At 42.3% G+C, this 19,130-nt stretch overlaps 1 protein-coding gene across 2 annotated transcripts in view; it reads right to left on the bottom strand.

Moving 5' to 3' along the window:
- Nucleotides 1–19,130, bottom strand: part of WASL (WASP like actin nucleation promoting factor) — a 503,517-nt gene that overhangs the window by 19,241 nt on the left and 465,146 nt on the right. For both annotated transcript variants that reach the window (XM_053716658.1, XM_053716659.1), the window contains one exon: nucleotides 7,175–7,277. In XM_053716658.1, coding sequence (XP_053572633.1) covers nucleotides 7,175–7,277 — 103 coding nt within the window. The remainder of the gene's footprint in view (nucleotides 1–7,174; nucleotides 7,278–19,130) is intronic.

Below are 19,130 nucleotides of genomic sequence, written 5' to 3'. Positions count from 1 at the left end.
CTTACAACAAATGCACTTAGCTTTGGTAGAACCTATGTCAGGCAGCAACGTTCCAACAGATACTTCTGAGGCAGGATCAGATTGAGACATCTTGCAAAATATAAAAGAAAAAACAACATATAAAGCCAAATTATCAATTTCCTTATATGACAGTTTCAGGAATGGGAAAAAATTGTGAACAGCATAGCCCTCTGACATAGAGAAAGGCAAGAGGCAAACAGCAAGGGGGTATAAAACTACTGAAAAATTTGGCACCAAGTATGACGCCCAACGTGAGAGAAAAAATTTTGCCGCCAACATCCGGAAATGACACACTTGCGTCAACTACGACGCCGGAAGTGACGAACTAGCGTCAACGAACGTCCTTTTTGCGCCAAAAAATTCTCGCGCCAAGAATGACGCAATAAAGTCTAGCAATTGGCGCACCCGCGGGCCTAATGCTGCCCTCAATTTGGAAGTAAAAAGTAGTCAATTGAAAAAAGACTAAACCCCAGGTAAGAAAAAAATATTTCTTAATACGTTTAATTTCCCAAATATGAAACTGACAGTCTGCACAAGGAAATACATGAACCTGACTCATGGCAAATATAAGTACAATACATATATTTAGAACTTTATATAAATGCATAAAGTGCCAAACCATACCTGAGGTGTCTTAAGTAATAAAAAACATACCAAAAAGACACCCATCCACATATAGCAGATAGCCAGACCAGTACTGAAACAGTTATCAGTAGAGGTAATGGTATATGAAAGTATATTGTCGATCTGAAAAGGGAGGTAGGAGATGAATCTCTACGACCGATAACAGAGAACCTATGAAATAGACCCCCGTTAGGGAAATCACTGCATTCAATAGGCGATACTCCCTTCACATCCCTCTGACATTCGCTGTACTCTGAGAGGAATTGGGCTTCAAAATGCTGCGGAGCGCATATCAACGTAGAAATCTTAGCACAAACTTACTTCACCACCTCCATAGGAGGCAAAGTTTGTAAAAACTGAATTGTGGGTGTGGTGAGGGGTGTATTTATAGGCATTTTGAGGTTTGGGAAACTTTGCCCCTCCTTGCCAATTACATGAAAGAAATGTGTATATAACAAGATTGTGCAAAATTTGATAATGGAAGTAAATTGGAAAGTGTCTTAAAACTTGCTTGCTCTTTCTGAATCATAAAAGTTTATTTTGACTTGCGTTTCCCTTTATGAAATGAGAATGGAATTTCACTATGCCACATATTTTATTCACATTAAATTAAAAAGCATAATTTAATAAAACAAATAAAAACAGAATTTATGTTTACCTGATAAATTTCTTTCTCCAACGGTGTGTCCGGTCCACGGCGTCATCCTTACTTGTGGGATATTCTCTTCCCCAACAGGAAATGGCAAAGAGCCCAGCAAAGCTGGTCACATGATCCCTCCTAGGCTCCGCCTACCCCAGTCATTCGACCGACGTTAAGGAGGAATATTTGCATAGGAGAAACCATATGGTACCGTGGTGACTGTAGTTAAAGAAAATAAAATATCAGACCTGATTAAAAAAACCAGGGCGGGCCGTGGACCGGACACACCGTTGGAGAAAGAAATTTATCAGGTAAACATAAATTCTGTTTTCTCCAACATAGGTGTGTCCGGTCCACGGCGTCATCCTTACTTGTGGGAACCAATACCAAAGCTTTAGGACACGGATGAAGGGAGGGAGCAAATCAGGTCACCTAAATGGAAGGCACCACGGCTTGCAAAACCTTTCTCCCAAAAATAGCCTCAGAAGAAGCAAAAGTATCAAACTTGTAAAATTTGGTAAAAGTGTGCAGTGAAGACCAAGTCGCTGCCCTACATATCTGATCAACAGAAGCCTCGTTCTTGAAGGCCCATGTGGAAGCCACAGCCCTAGTGGAATGAGCTGTGATTCTTTCGGGAGGCTGCCGTCCGGCAGTCTCGTAAGCCAATCTGATGATGCTTTTAATCCAAAAAGAGAGAGAGGTAGAAGTTGCTTTTTGACCTCTCCTTTTACCTGAATAAACAACAAACAAGGAAGATGTTTGTCTAAAATCCTTTGTAGCATCTAAATAGAATTTTAGAGCGCGAACAACATCCAAATTGTGCAACAAACGTTCCTTCTTTGAAACTGGTTTTGGACACAGAGAAGGTACGATAATCTCCTGGTTAATGTTTTTGTTAGAAACAACTTTTGGAAGAAAACCAGGTTTAGTACGTAAAACCACCTTATCTGCATGGAACACCAGATAAGGAGGAGAACACTGCAGAGCAGATAATTCTGAGACTCTTCTAGCAGAAGAAATCGCAACTAAAAACAAAACTTTCCAAGATAATAACTTAATATCAACGGAATGTAAGGGTTCAAACGGAACCCCCTGAAGAACTGAAAGAACTAAATTGAGACTCCAAGGAGGAGTCAAAGGTTTGTAAACAGGCTTGATTCTAACCAGAGCCTGAACAAAGGCTTGAACATCTGGCACAGCTGCCAGCTTTTTGTGAAGTAATACCGACAAGGCAGAAATCTGTCCCTTCAGGGAACTTGCCGATAATCCTTTTTCCAATCCTTCTTGAAGGAAGGATAGAATCCTAGGAATCTTAACCTTGTCCCAAGGGAATCCTTTAGATTCACACCAACAGATATATTTTTTCCAAATTTTGTGGTAAATCTTTCTAGTCACAGGCTTTCTGGCCTGAACAAGAGGATCGATCACAGAATCTGAGAACCCTCGCTTCGATAAAATCAAGCGTTCAATCTCCACGCAGTCAGCTGGAGTGAAACCAGATTCGGATGTTCGAACGGACCCTGAACAAGAAGGTCTCGTCTCAAAGGTAGCTTCCAAGGTGGAGCCGATGACATATTCACCAGATCTGCATACCAAGTCCTGCGTGGCCACGCAGGAGCTATCAAAATCACCGACGCCCTCTCCTGCTTGATCCTGGCTATCAGCCTGGGGATGAGAGGAAATGGCGGGAACACATAAGCTAGTTTGAAGGTCCAAGGTGCTACTAGTGCATCCACTAGAGCCGCCTTGGGATCCCTGGATCTGGCCCCGTAGCAAGGAACTTTGAAGTTCTGACGAGAGGCCATCAGATCCATGTCTGGAATGCCCCACAGGTGAGTGACTTGGGCAAAGATTTCCGGATGGAGTTCCCACTCCCCCGGATGCAATGTCTGACGACTCAGAAAATCCGCTTCCCAATTTTCCACTCCTGGGATGTGGATAGCAGACAGGTGGCAGGAGTGAGACTCCGCCCAAAGAATAATTTTGGTTACTTCTTCCATCGCTAGGGAACTCCTTGTTCCCCCCTGATGGTTGATGTACGCAACAGTCGTCATGTTGTCTGATTGAAACCGAATGAACCTGGTCCTCGCAAGCTGGGGCCAGGCCTGGAGCGCATTGAATATCGCTCTCAGTTCCAGAATATTTATCGGTAGAAGAGATTCTTCCCGAGACCAAAGACCCTGAGCTTTCAGGGATCCCCAGACCGCGCCCCAGCCTATCAGACTGGCGTCGGTCGTGACAATGACCCACTCTGGTCTGTGGAACATCATCCCTTGAGACAGATTGTCCAGGGACAGCCACCAACGGAGTGAGTCTCTGGTCCTCTGATTTACTTGTATCTTCGGAGACAAGTCTGTATAGTCCCCATTCCACTGACTGAGCATGCACAGTTGTAATGGTCTTAGATGAATGCGCGCAAAAGGAACTATGTCCATCGCCGCCACCATCAACCCGATCACTTCCATGCACTGAGCTATGGAAGGAAGAGGAACGGAATGAAGTATCCGACAAGAGTCCAGAAGCTTTGTTTTTCTGGCCTCTGTTAGAAAGATCCTCATTTCTAAGGAGTCTATAATTGTTCCCAAGAAGGGAACCCTTGTTAACGGGGATAGAGAACTCTTTTCCACGTTCACTTTCCAGCCGTGAGATCTGAGAAAGGCCAGGACAATGTCCGTGTGAGCCTTTGCTTGAGGAAGGGACGACGCTTGAATCAGAATGTCGTCCAGGTAAGGTACTACTGCAATGCCCCTTGGTCTTAGCACCGCTAGAAGGGACCCTAGTACCTTTGTGAAAATCCTTGGAGCAGTGGCTAATCCGAAAGGAAGCGCCACGAACTGGTAATGTTTGTCCAGGAATGCAAACCTTAGGAACCGATGATGTTCCTTGTGGATAGGAATATGTAGATACGCATCCTTTAAATCCACCGTGGTCATGAATTGACCTTCCTGGATGGAAGGAAGGATAGTTCGAATGGTTTCCATCTTGAACGATGGGACCTTGAGAAATTTGTTTAAGATCTTGAGATCTAGGATTGGTCTGAACGTTCCCTCTTTTTTGGGAACTATGAACAGATTGGAGTAGAACCCCATCCCTTGTTCTCTTAATGGAACAGGATGAATCACTCCCATTTTTAACAGGTCTTCTACACAATGTAAGAACGCCTGTCTTTTTATGTGGTCTGAAGACAACTGCGACCTGTGGAACCTCCCCCTTGGGGGAAGTCCCTTGAATTCCAGAAGATAACCCTGGGAGACTATTTCTAGCGCCCAAGGATCCAGAACATCTCTTGCCCAAGCCTGAGCGAAGAGAGAGAGTCTGCCCCCCACCAGATCCGGTCCCGGATCGGGGGCCAATATTTCATGCTGTCTTGGTAGCAGTGGCAGGTTTCTTGGCCTGCTTTCCCTTGTTCCAGCCTTGCATTGGTCTCCAAGCTGGCTTGGCCTGAGAAGAATTACCCTCTTGCTTAGAGGACGTAGCACCTTGGGCTGGTCCGTTTTTACGAAAGGGACGAAAATTAGGTCTATTTTTTGCCTTGAAAGGCCGATCCTGAGGAAGGGCGTGGCCCTTACCCCCAGTGATATCAGAGATAATCTCTTTCAAGTCAGGACCAAACAACGTTTTCCCCTTGAAAGGAATGTTTAGTAGCTTGTTCTTGGAAGACGCATCAGCCGACCAAGATTTCAACCAAAGCGCTCTGCGCGCCACAATAGCAAACCCAGAGTTCTTAGCCGCTAACTTAGCCAATTGCAAAGAGGCGTCTAGAGTGAAAGAATTAGCCAATTTGAGAGCATTGATTCTGTCCATAATCTCCTCATAAGGAGGAGAGTCACTATCGAGCACCTTAAGCAGTTCATCAAACCAGAAATATGCGGCAGTAGTGACAGGGACAATGCATGAAATGGGTTGTAGAAGGTAACCCTGCTGAACAAACATCTTTTTAAGCAAACCTTCTAATTTTTTATCCATAGGATCTTTGAAAGCACAACTATCCTCTATGGGAATAGTGGTGCGTTTGTTTAAAGTAGAAACCGCTCCCTCGACCTTGGGGACTGACTGCCATAAGTCCTTTCTAGGGTCGACCATAGGAAACAATTTTTTAAATATGGGGGGAGGGACGAAAGGAATACCGGGCCTTTCCCATTCTTTATTAACAATGTCCGCCACCCGCTTGGGTATAGGAAAAGCTTCTGGGAGCCCCGGCACCTCTAAGAACTTGTCCATTTTACATAGTTTCTCTGGGATGACTAAATTTTCACAATCATCCAGAGTGGATAATACCTCCTTAAGCAAAATGCGGAGATGTTCCAATTTAAATTTAAATGTAATCACATCAGATTCAGCCTGCTGAGAAATGTTCCCTAAATCAGTAATTTCTCCCTCAGACAAAACCTCCCTGGCCCCCTCAGATTGGGTTAGGGGCCCTTCAGAGATATTAATATCAGCGTCGTCATGCTCTTCAGTAACTAAAACAGAGCAGCCACGCTTACGCTGACAAGGGTTCATTTTGGCTAAAATGTTTTTGACAGAATTATCCATTACAGCCGTTAATTGTTGCATAGTAAGGAGTATTGGCGCGCTAGATGTACTAGGGGCCTCCTGAGTGGGCAAGACTCGTGTAGACGAAGGAGGGAATGATGCAGTACCATGCTTACTCCCCTCACTTGAGGAATCATCTTGGGCATCATTGTCATTATCACATAAATCACATTTATTTAAATGAATAGGAATTCTGGCTTCCCCACATTCAGAACACAGTCTATCTGGTAGCTCAGACATGTTAAACAGGCATAAACTTGATCAGAAAGTACAAAAAACGTTTTAAAATAAAACCGTTACTGTCACTTTAAATTTTAAACTGAACACACTTTATTACTGCAATTGCGAAAAAACATGAAGGAATTGTTCAAAATTCACCAAATTTTCACCACAGCGTCTTAAAGCTTTGAAAATATTGCACACCAATTTTGGAAGCTTTAACCCTTAAAATAACGGAACCGGAGCCGTTTTAAGCTTTAACCCCTTTACAGTCCCTGGTATCTGCTTTGCTGAGACCCAACCAAACCCAAAGGGGAATACGATACCAAATGACGCCTTCAGAAGTCTTTTATAAGTATCAGAGCTCCTCTCACATGCGACTGCATGCCATGCCTCTCAAAAACAAGTGCGCAACACCGGCGCGAAAATGAGACTCTGCCTATGCTTTGGGAAAGCCCCTAATGCCGATATTATTATATCAAAATACCCAGATAAAATGATTCCTCAAGGCTAAATATGTGTTAATAATCAATCGATTTAGCCCAGAAAAGGTCTACAGTTTAAATAAGCCCTTGTGAAGCCCTTATTTACAATCGTAATAAACATGGCTTACCGGATCCCATAGGGAAAATGACAGCTTCCAGCATTACATCGTCTTGTTAGAATGTGTCATACCTCAAGCAGTAAGAGACTGCACTCTGTTCCCCCAACTGAAGTTAATTGCTCTCAACAGTCCTGTGTGGAACAGCCATGGATTTTAGTTACGGTTGCTAAAATCATTTTCCTCATACAAACAGAATTCTTCATCTCTTTTCTGTTTCTGAGTAAATAGTACGTACCAGCACTATTTGAAAATAACAAACTCTTGATTGAATAATGAAAAACTACAGTTAAACACTAAAAAACTCTAAGCCATCTCCGTGGAGATGTTGCCTGTACAACGGCAAAGAGAATGACTGGGGTAGGCGGAGCCTAGGAGGGATCATGTGACCAGCTTTGCTGGGCTCTTTGCCATTTCCTGTTGGGGAAGAGAATATCCCACAAGTAAGGATGACGCCGTGGACCGGACACACCTATGTTGGAGAAACAAACGATTTATAACAATTGATATTTGTATATTTAAAACATCAGTACCTGAAGAATGAATGGCTTTACATCTTTTCTGCATTACTTCCATTAGTGCACCAACTATTCCTGTGGCAGGTGTAGATGACAAACTGTCTGCCTCGTCAGTTACCTTATTTAAGAAAGAAAAAAAAAAAAAAAAAAAAAAGATTTATTTGCACAGAAATAAAATACAAAAAAAATATAATGTAAACAATTCTTTGAACTAGTCGCAATACAAATCAGAAGCATAGTAAATAATAAAACACTCTAAAATGTACTAACACATTGCAAAAATGCTACAATATATAGTAGGGATGTGCATTTCTTGCTTTCACGTTGCAATGAATGCCGAATATAGCTGAAAGCAGCGGCATCAGCTCCATATCCGTTTGTGTGGAATAATGTATAATATAACATTTTGCAGAAACTAAATTAGTTATTAAAACAAACCAAATATTGAGAATTTCTGATTTTCAAAAGGTTTATTTACTGTATTAGTAGAAATGATGCATTTTTGTTTAAAGGGACATGAAACCCACATTTTTTTTCATGATTTAGATAGAGTATGCAATTTTAAATAACTTTCTAATTTTACTTCTATTAACAAATTTGCTTCATTCTCTTGATATATTTTAATGAAAAGCATATCTAGATAGGCTCAGTAGCTGCAAATAGATGCCTCGTGTGATAGGCTCACCCATGTGCATTGTTATTTCTTCAACAAAGGATATCTAAAAAATGAAGCAAATAAGATAATAGAAGTCATTTGGAATGTTGTTTAAAATTGTATTCTCTACCTGAATCATGACAGAAAAAAATGTGGGTTTAGTGTCCCTTTAAGTGATTACTGGAAAGAAATCTGACAATACAACTGTCCACGATGCAAAGCACAACAAATATGGAGAAAAAGAATTATGGGACTTTACATGCTCTTCCCCCCCCCCCCCCTCACATTCTATGACAAAAACAAAATGTATTTACTTGATAAATTAATTTCCTTTTTTCATAATGGTGAGAGTCCACAAGCCATTACAAATGGGATAAAACTCTGGTCCATTATTAGAAGTCAAAAACACCCAACAAAGCGGGGCTTTTAATTCATCCTACTTTCCCATAATCACTCAGTCATACATATGGCCAAAAAAAAGGGAGAAAAATAGAAAAGCAGGATAGAGAAAGGAGGGCAAGTGAAGTGCAAACCAGTAGTGCCGCCAAATGTACACAAAAACAAAATTTATGCTTACCTGATAAATTTATCTCTCTTGTGGTGTATCCAGTACACGGGTTCATCCATTACTTGTGGGATATTCTCCTTCCCAACAGGAAGTTGCAAAGAGGACACCCACAGCAGAGCTGTCTATATAGCTCCTCCTCTAACCCCCACCCCCAGTCATTCGACCGAAGGCAAGTGAGAAAAAGGAGAAACTATAGGGTGCAGTGGTGACTGTAGTTGTAAAAAATAAAAACACCTGACTTAAAGTAACAGGGTGGGCCGTGGACTGGATACACCACAAGAGAAAGAAATTTATCAGGTAAGCATACATTTTGTTTTCTCTTGTAAGGTGTATCCAGTCCACGGGTTCATCCATTATTTGTGGGATACCAATACCAAAGCTTTAGGACACGGATGAAGGGAGGGACAAGGCAGGAACTTAAACAGAAGGCACCACTGCCTGTAAGACCTTTCTCCCAAAAATAGCCTCCGAGGAAGCAAAAGTATCAAATTTGTAGAATTTAGAAAAAAGTATGAAGCGAAGACCAAGTCGCCGCTTTGCAAATCTGTTCAACAGAAGCCTCATTTTTAAATGCCCATGTGGAAGCTACCGCTCTAGTAGAGTGAGCTGTAATCCTTTTAGGAGGCTGCTGGCCAGCAGTCTCATAAGTTAAACGGATTATGCTTCTCAGCCAAAAAGAAAGAGAAGTTGCCGAAGCCTTGTGACCTCTCCTCTTTCCAGAGTAGACAACAAACAAGGCAGATGTTTGACAAAAATCCTTAGTTGCTTGTAACTAGAACTTTAAAGCTCGAACCACATCCAGATTGTGCAACAACCGTTCCTTCTTGGAAGGATTCGGACACAGAGAAGGAACAACAATTTCCTGATTGATATTTCTATTGGAAACAACCTTAGGAAGAAAACCTGGCTTGGTACATAACACCACCTTATCCGCATGGAAAATCAGATAGGGTGAATAACACTGCAGGGCAGATAACTCCGAAACTCTTCGGGCTGAAGTGATAGCAACTAGAAACAAAACTTTCCAAGATAAAAGTTTAATATCTAATGAATGCATAGGTTCAAACGGAACCCCTTGAAGAACTTTAAGAACTAAATTTAAACTCCATGGCGGTTTAAATACCGGCTTGATTCTGACTAAAGCCTGACAAAACTCCCGAACGTCTGGAACATCTGCCAGACGCTTGTGAAAGAATAGACAGAGCAGATATCTGTCCTTTTAAAGAACTAGCGGATAATCCTTTTTCCAATCCTTCTTGGAGAAAAGATAGAATCCTAGGAATCTTGACCCTACTCCAAGAGAAACCCTTGGAATCACACCAATTAAGATATTTACACCATTTCTTGTGATAGATCTTCCTGGTGACAGGCTTCCTAGCCTGGATCAAGGTATCAATAACAGACTCAGAAAAACCACGCTTTGATAAGATCAAGCGTTCAATCTCCACGCAGTCAGGCGTAGAGAAGTTAGATTTGAGTGTTTGAATGGACCCTGGATTAGAAGGTCCTGCCTCAATGGCAGAGGCCATGGTGGGCAGGATGACATGTCCACCAGATCTGCATACCAAGTCCTGCGAGGCCACGCAGGAGCAATTAAAATCACTGAAGCTTTCTCCTGCTTGATTCTGGCAATCAGACGCGGGAGAAGAGGAAACGGTGGAAACACATAAGCCAGGCTGAAGGACCAGGGCACTGCTAGGGCATCTACTAGTGCTGCCCGAGGATCCCTTGACCTGGACCCGTAACAAGGAAGCTTGGTATTCTGACAGGACGCCATCAGATCCAGCTCCGGTCTGCCCCATAGATGAATCAGTTGGGCAAATATCTCCGGGTGAAGCTCCCATTCCCCCGGGTGAAAAGTCTGCCGACTTAGAAAATCTGCCTCCCAGTTCTCTACTCCTGGGATATGGATAGCTGAGAGATGGCAAGAGTGAGCCTCTGCCCATAGAATTATCTTGGAAACCACCATCATTGCCAGGGGACTCCTTGTTCCACCCTGATGGTTGATATAGGCTACAGTCGTGACGTTGTCCGACTGAAATCTGATGAACCTGACCGCAGCCAGTTGAGGCCATGCCTGAAGAGCCTTGAATATCGCTCTTAGATCCAGAATGTTTATCGGGAGGAGGGCCTCCTCCTGAGTCCACGAACCCTGAGCTTTCAGGGAGTTCCAGACCACGCCCCAGCCCAGAAGGCTGGCATCTGTTGTCACTATAGCCCACTCTGGCCTGCGGAAGCTTATTCCCCTGGACAGATGGACCCGAGATAACCACCAGAGAAGAGAATCCCTGGTCTCTTGATCCAGATTTAGCAGAGGAGACAAATCTGTGTAGTCCCCATTCCACTGATTGAGCATGCAAAGTTGCAGTGGTCTGAGATGTAGGCGGGCAAACGGAACTATGTCCATTGCCGCTACCATTAGGCCGATTACTTCCATACACTGAGCCACTGACGGTCGAGAAATGGATTGAAGAGCACGGCAGGAAGTTAGCAGCTTTGATATCCTGACCTCTGTCAAAAATTTTTTCATTTCTACTGAATCTATCAGAGTCCCTAGGAAAGAAACTCTTGTGAGAGGGGAGAGAGAACTCTTTTCTCTGTTCACCTTCCACCCGTGAGACCTCAGAAAGGCCAGAACAATGTCTGTATGGGACTTGGCGATTTGAAGAGTCGACGCCTGGATCAAGATGTCGTCTAGGTAAGCAGCCACTGATATGCCCCACGGCCTTAGGACCGCCAGTAGGTACCCTAGAACCTTCGTAAAGGTTCTTGATGCCGTGGCTAACCCGAAGGGAAGAGCCACAAACTGGTAATGCCTGTCTAGGAAGGCGAACCTGAGGAACTGATGATGATTTCTGTGAATCGGAATGTGCAGATAAGCATCCTTTAAGTCCACGGTAGTCATATATTGACCCTCCTGGATCATAGGAAGAATGGTTCGGATTGTCTCCATCTTGAAAGATGGGACCCTGAGGAATTTGTTTAGGATCTTGAGATCCAAGATTGGTCTGAAAGTTCCCTCTTTTTTGGGAACTATAAATAGATTTGAAAAGAAACCCTGCCCCTGTTCCTCCCTTGGAACTGGGTGGATCACTCCCATAACCAGCAGGTCTCGGACGCAATGTAAGAATGCCTCTCTCTTTATCTGGTTTGCACATAGTTGAGAGAGATGAAATCTCCCCTTTGATGATGAACCTTTGAATTCGAGAAGATATCCCTGGGAAACAATCTCCAATGCCCAGGGATCCTGAACGTCTCTTACCCAAGCCTGGGCGAAGAGAGAAAGTCCCCCCCCCCTAGATCCGGTCCCGGATTGGGGGCTACTCCTTCATGCTGTTTTAGACAGAGGAGCAGGTTTTTTGGCCTGTTTCCCCTTGTTCCAAGCCTGGTTAGGTCCCCAGACTGGCTTGGACTGGCCGAAATTTCCCTCTTGTTTAGTACTAAGGGAAGCGGAAGCCGTGCCACTCCTGAAGTTTCGAAAGGAGCGAAAATTAGTCTGCCTAGTCCGTAACTTGTTAGACTTATCCTGGGGAAGGGCGTGACCTTTTCCCCAGGTAATATCAGAAATGATCTCCTTCAGATCAGGCCAGAATAGGGTCTTTCCTTTGAAGGGGATGTTAAGAAGCTTAGACTTTGATGAAACAGCTGCTGACCAGGACTTAAGCCATAGCGCCCTACGCGCCATGATGGCAAAACCTGAATTTTTAGCCACAAGTTTGGTTAACTGAAACACGGCGTCTGAAATAAAGGAATTAGCAAGTTTAAGAGCTTTAATCCTGTCTAAAATCTCATCCCACTGAGTCTCCACTTGTAGAGCCTCTTCTAGAGACTCGAACCAAAAGGCCGCTGCAGCCGTAACTGGAGCAATGCATGCGAGGGGCTGGAGAAGAAAGCCTTGATGTAAGAAAAATTTCTTTAGGAGACCCTCCAATTTTTTATCCATAGGATCTTTGAAAGCACAACTGTCTTTGATCGGAATAGTTGTACGCTTAGCCAAAGTAGAAATAGCTCCCTCCACCTTGGGGACTGTTTGCCACGAGTCCCGCATGGCGTCAGCTATGGGGAACATCTTTTTAAACACAGGAGGGGGAGAGAATGGTATACCTGGCCTATCCCATTCCTTAGTTATAATTTCCGAAAACCTTTTAGGGACTGGGAAAACATCAGTGTAAACAGGCACTGCAAAGTATTTGTCCATTTTACACAATTTCTCTGGTACCACAATGGGGTCACAATCATCCAGAGTCATTAAGCCCTCCCTAAGCAATAAACAGAGGTGTTTAAATTTAATTTTAAATGTTTAAATTTAAATGTTGACATGTCAGAGTCGGGCTGAAGTAATAACTTCCCTGAATCTGAAAGATCCCCCTCAGATATCAAATCCCTTGCGCCAACTTCGGAACATTGTGAGGGCATAACGGACATATCTACTAAAGCGTCAGAAAGCTCTGTATTTGTTCTAGCCCCAGAGCTGTCTCGCTTTCCTTGTAACCCTGGCAGTTTAGACAACACCTCTGTGAGAGTAGAATTCATAACTGCCGCCATGTCTCGTAAAGTAAAAGAATTAGACGCGCTAGACGCATCTGGCATTATTTGTGCGGGTGTTACAGGTTCTGACCCATGGGGAGAGCTAGATGGCATAATCTCCTTTCTTACAGTCTGAGAATCCTCTGGTGATATATTTTTTAAAGCCACAATATGGTCTTTGTAACTTATAGATAGTTCAGTACAAGTGGTACACATTCTAAGAGGGGGTTCCACAATGGCATCTAAACATATTGAACAGGTAGATTCTTCTACGTCAGACATGTTTAACAGACTAGCAAAGACACAAGCAAGCTTGAAAAACACTTTATTAAAGCAAAAAACAGCAATTTCCTCAAAACGGTACTGTACCTTTAAGAGAAAAAAGTAGCACTTAAACTGCAAAACAGTGAAAAAAAAGTAGTAAACTCTTCGAAATTTTTACAGTGTGTATATGGGACCAAGGTAATATTGCACCCACTTGCAAATGGACGATTAACCCTTTAGCCCCAAAACCGGATTGAAAAAACGTCTACCACCAGTATAAAACCGCTAAACACCTCACCACAGCTCTGCTGTGGTGCCTACCTGCCCTTAGGGACAAACAGGAATGGAAGAAACCCTCTTTAGTGGTCCTCAGACACAGCAGGAATCCTCCAGAGAAGCTAGATGTCTTAGAATGAAAACAAACTGCGCAACTGGGGCGCGAAATAGGCCCCTCCCACCACACTCGATGTCAGAGGGGCCTTAAGGAAACACTCCTAGGAGTTTCTGAAAAAGCCATGTGGACAATTAAACACTCTCAAAAAACGATCCTAATGTGTAAAAAGAAAAGTTTTTAACACCTTAATCACCAGAAACAAATAACATGAGTATTACCCAACCTTGCAAGCTTGATCCCAGTCGTTATTAAATCACTGCATCTAGCTTACCACATTTCCAAAAAGGCTCTGTCAGCATTTTCTAGACTGTATCATCTCTCTAGAAACAATTATACTGAACATACCTCAAAGCAGGCAATCTGCAGGCCGTTCCCCCAGCTGAAGTTTTCCCATACTCTTCAGTTATGTGTGAGAACAGCAATGGACCTTAGTTACAATCTGCTAAGATCATTATCCTCCAGGCAGAATTCTTCTTCTAATTTCTGCCTGAGAGCAAACAGTACAACGCCGGTACCGTTTAAAATAAACTCTTGATTGAAGATGAAAACTACACTAAATCACCACATATCTCTTTATACTTCCTACTTGTCGAGAGCTTGCAAAGAAAATGACTGGGGGTGGGGGTTAGAGGAGGAGCTATATAGACAGCTCTGCTGTGGGTGTCCTCTTTGCAACTTCCTGTTGGGAAGGAGAATATCCCACAAGTAATGGATGAACCCGTGGACTGGATACACCTTACAAGAGAAATAAGGGTGCATCTCATGGACTCTCACCATCATGAAATAAATTAGTTTATTAGGTACGCATAAACTTTGTTTTTTTCCATAAGATGGTGAGAGTCCATGAGCCATCACATGTGGGATCCTATAACCAAGCTGTGAAGTCCACAAAACCACCATGAAATAGGGTGGGATAACAGGCAGGTATGTTACTAAACAGGCAAAGTGGCCCACTGAACTTTTCTTATTTTCTTTACTTAGTCTAACAGTATGTAAAGAGGACCAAGAAATAGCTTTAAAAATTTGTTCAATGCAAGCTTTATTCCTGAAAGCTCAAGAGGTGGCAGCTCTATCTCACTGGTTTTCAATCCTGTCCGCAGGCCTCCCCAACAGGCCAGGTTTTCAGGATTACCTTGGATAAGAGCAGGTAAAATAACCGTTTACTAAGCAGCTGATTATTTCACCTGTGCTCCAGTTCAGATATCCTCAAATTGTGACCTGTTAGGGAGGTCTGAGGACAGGTTTGAAACCAGTGATCTAGTATAATGTGTAATAATGCGCACTGGGGAGTCTTCCTCACAGCCAAAGAGGTCTTAAGAATTAAACCTTAAGCCAAAATGCTAAAGTAATTGCTGTATCTTTCTGTCCCTTACAGAAACCAGAAAAACAAAAAAAAGAAGATGAAAAAAGATAATGATCTAAAATCTTTTGTAGCTTCTATATAAAATTTCAAGGCTCTGACAAGTTGTGAAGTCCCTCTTTAGAATTGTTCTTTAAAATTCTGGAGTAGGACAGAGAGAAAGAACCACAATTTCCTGATAAATTCTATCCAAAGAGACAACCTTAGTTAAAAAAGGATGGTTGTCAAGACTGCCTTGTCCTGAAAACAGGTAAGGAGAATCACAGGATAGAGCAGAAAGTTCAGACACTCTTGAGGCTGAGGAAACAGCCAATGAAACGAGAAGCTTCCAAGATAAAGATTGAATATTAAGACAAGGCATAAGCTCAATGGGAGGAGCCTGAAGAGCGCTTAAAACCAGGTTAAGGTTCCATGGAGGGAAAGTTCGTCTAATAGCTGGTTTAATCCTGACCAAAGACATAGCAAAGGCTTGAATGTCAGGTAGCTTATAGAACTCTTTGTCATACAAGACTGACAAAGCTGAAATCTGACCTTTTAGAAAAATGGATAACAAGCCTTTTTTCAAACCGTCCCATGAACATTGTAATATGCAAGTAGTTTGAAAAGAATTCTAACGTTTACCAAGTAAGAAAGAGTTTTCCGTACCTAGTGATAAATGTTACTGGTCACAGGTTTCCGTTCCTGTGAACCGTCAAATTTAGAGATTTGAGGTCTTGATAAAAGGAGGGTCATTTGTACCAGATTCGCACACACTGGATAGCAACACAAAAGGAGGAAATATATAAGGTCACTAAGTCACTAAGGTAACTAGGAGAGTTGCCTGCGGATCTCAAAATCTCACACAACACTGGGGCACCTTGTGATTCTGGCTTGCCCCATGCCTCACAATCTAGTCGAATAATCTCCTGATTCAGGGACCATTTGCCAGGGTAAAGTCTGCTTCCAAGTTTTCTACACCCAGGATGTGGATTGCTGAAATCATGCAATTATGGCTTTCGGCCCAAATTAGAATGAGGGCTACCTCCTTCATCACTAAGGCACTTTGAGTTGTGCCTCTGTGACTGATGTGAGCCACAGCATTGGCACTGTGTGATTGGAACCTCAGAAAGGATTCCCATCTTAAGATGGGCCAGCTCTGGAGAGTCTTGAAGATTGTGAGGAGTTTCAAGATGTTGATAGGGTACCTCGCCTCCCAAGGGGACCAGACTCCCTGCACTCTCCAGTAACCCCAAACTGCACCCCAACCTAACAGACTAGCATTGTGCTAATCACCTCCCATGTTGACTAGAGAGAGAAAGCCCCTTGAATAAGAGATTAGTGAGTATGTCATCATGTCGGGCACCACCTGGTCTTGCAGTCTAGTGACATCTTCTGAGACAGATCTTTGTAATTTTCGTTCCACTGCTGATACAATCTCAGTCGTAGAGGACATAGGTGGAATAAATGGTACAGTATTTGTAGCCACTACCTTGAGACCCACCACATCCATGGACTGAAGTTTTGAAGGAAGAGAAGTGAGCTGGAGAAGAGCACAATCTTTCTACAACTTGAGAAGTGAGAAACAGTTTAGTCGACGCTGAATCTATTATGAAACACAGGAAAGAAAGTCTGGTTTGAGGAATTAAGCAGCTCTTTGGAAGATTGATTCTCCCACAGTGAATACAAAGTACCTGAAGAACTTTGCCTGTATTTACCCTTGGCATTTGGAGAGGGTGCTTATACCAGAACTTAGGATAGATATGGAGCTACCACAATCCTCACTCCTCACTACAAACAGTGGTGCTCCGACAATTTTTATGTTGCCAGACCAAAAAAGAAGCACCACAAACTGATAAAGCCTTTTTAAGAAGGCTAATCTGAGAAACTTGACATGATCCCTGTGAATAGGGATATGCAAATAAACATCTTTTAAGTCTATGGTAGACAAACTGGCCCTCTTGCAATAAAGTAATAGCAAATTGCCTCCAAAGTCGGGACTTTCAGAAACTTGTGCAGAGTTTTGAGATCCAAAATGGGCCAGAAAGTCCCTTCTTTCTTTGGGTTAATGAAATAGACACTTTTCCTTGATTCTGTTCCCCTACTGGGACAGGAGGGATTACTCCCATAGTTTTCACATCTGCTATTTATGCTAATTAGACTCTGGATTTCAAAGGATCTCTTTTTACACATAAACTGACTGTGTGCTGATCAAAGACTAAGTTCCTTTACAAGTGATCTTTCTTTATAAAAGACTCTACAAAAAATATAAATTAATTGTAAGAATGCTGAAAAATCTAATTCTAAATTTAAACCACTAGGGGTCAGAGTCTCCATTTTAAAAATCCATTTTCATTCCAGTCTTAAAGGGACACTCATGTCAAAATAAACTTTTATGATTGAGATAGAGCATGCAGATTTAAGACACGTTCTAACTTACTTCTGTTATTAAATTTTGCACAGTCTTTATATTCACACTTTCTAGGGAACAAGAAGCTCATAGGGTATACTTATACTGGTCTGTGATTGGGTAATGCCTGTCACATGATTCAAGGGTTTGGAACATGGGAGAAAAAAATTATTTGTCAGAAAAGAAAAATCAACTGCTAATTTGATCATTGTCTTTTGATTATGCACTTATTAATTATGCAATGCTGCAAAACTGCATTGAGTTGTCCTTTAACAATTCCTTATGCATATCATCCTCTCTCCACTTTTTTTCTAATTTTAAATATGCCAATATATGTGAAATGTTTCAAATTACAGTTGCCGCCGAAATTATGTGTGCAGCTGGAACTAACTCCCGAAGCGTTGGAAGAACTGCCGAGATTAACGCATTGGTTAGAATAGCCAGAGTGAAGATGCTCGAGGTCTAGGTTGTACAGTGAAGGGAGAAATTGAAAGTTCATAAAGCAAGAATGCACCAGTGAAAGACGGTAGGAAGATCCTCCTTTATATAAGCTAAACCAGTATAAGCTTTTGTAGCAAACAAGGTTTGAAAAACTCTAATAGGTTGTCATACAAGGGGTTGCGAATCACCCAGAGTGATCACTTGACAGTATGATCCTAGGGGATTCAAAGGATGAAAGTTTGCCCTCTGTACTAGACAAGGATTTGTCATCAGAAGCTTGAAATTGTCTAGTAGATAATACACCAACTGAATCACTCGTTCTAGACTCAGAAGAACAATATTTTACCTTCCTCTTGTGCTTACCTGCAGGTAGAAATACTCCCAAAGCTGTCAATACTGCAGCTGAAAAGTACAATCTGGGGGCAATGAAGAGAAGACACTCTGAGACATAGGGGCAGGCGAACGTGTTACAATACAATATTTTAAGAATTTGCGCTGGCTAATTGAGATTGGGGATTAGGGATCCTAGAGTGAGACTAGAGGACAGAAGACAAGCAAGAGCTGCATAGCTAAGCTGGTGAACACATAATGTTCACTTTACAGAGGAGACATTTTCAGTGAGAAAAGAAAAATAAGAGACCCCACAACAGCACTCTAGTCAACAGAACCAATTTTAATCACTGGGTTAGTATCCCCTATTATAGTGAACATAGACAGTATCTAAGGGAGGCAATAAAACAGTTATGTGATTACAAATATGCGATTCAATATTCAGCAATAGAACCACTAAGAAATGTAACAGAGCTCTTATACAGTAGATCATTCAAATACACACACATAAGCAAGGCATATGACAAGTGTTGGCCAACAAAAGATAAAATATTCTACTCATCCGAAAGAAAAAACATAATTTATGTAAGAACTTACCTGATAAATTAATTTCTTTCATATTAGCAAGAGTCCATGAGCTAGTGACGTATGGGATATACATTCCTACCAGGAGGGGCAAAGTTTCCCAAACCTCAAAATGCCTACAAATACACCCCTCACCACACCCACAAATCAGTTTAACGCATAGCCAAGAAGTGGGGTGATAAGACAAAAGTGCGAAAGCATAAAAAATAAGGAATTGGAATAATTGTGCTTTATACAAAAAAATCATAACCACCACAAAAAAGGGTGGGCCTCATGGACTCTTGCTAATATGAAAGAAATGAATTTATCAGGTAAGTTCTTACATAAATTATGTTTTCTTTCATGTAATTAGCAAGAGTCCATGAGCTAGTGACGTATGGGATAATGAATACCCAAGATGTGGATCTTCCACGCAAGAGTCACTAGAGAGGGAGGGATAAAATAAAGACAGCCAATTCCGC

This window comes from Bombina bombina, chromosome 6 (genome assembly GCF_027579735.1).
Source record: "Bombina bombina isolate aBomBom1 chromosome 6, aBomBom1.pri, whole genome shotgun sequence".
NCBI classification, from domain to species: domain Eukaryota; kingdom Metazoa; phylum Chordata; class Amphibia; order Anura; family Bombinatoridae; genus Bombina; species Bombina bombina.
The sequence above is the reverse complement of the archived record's forward strand: the minus strand, read 5'-3'. Positions and strand labels throughout refer to the sequence as shown.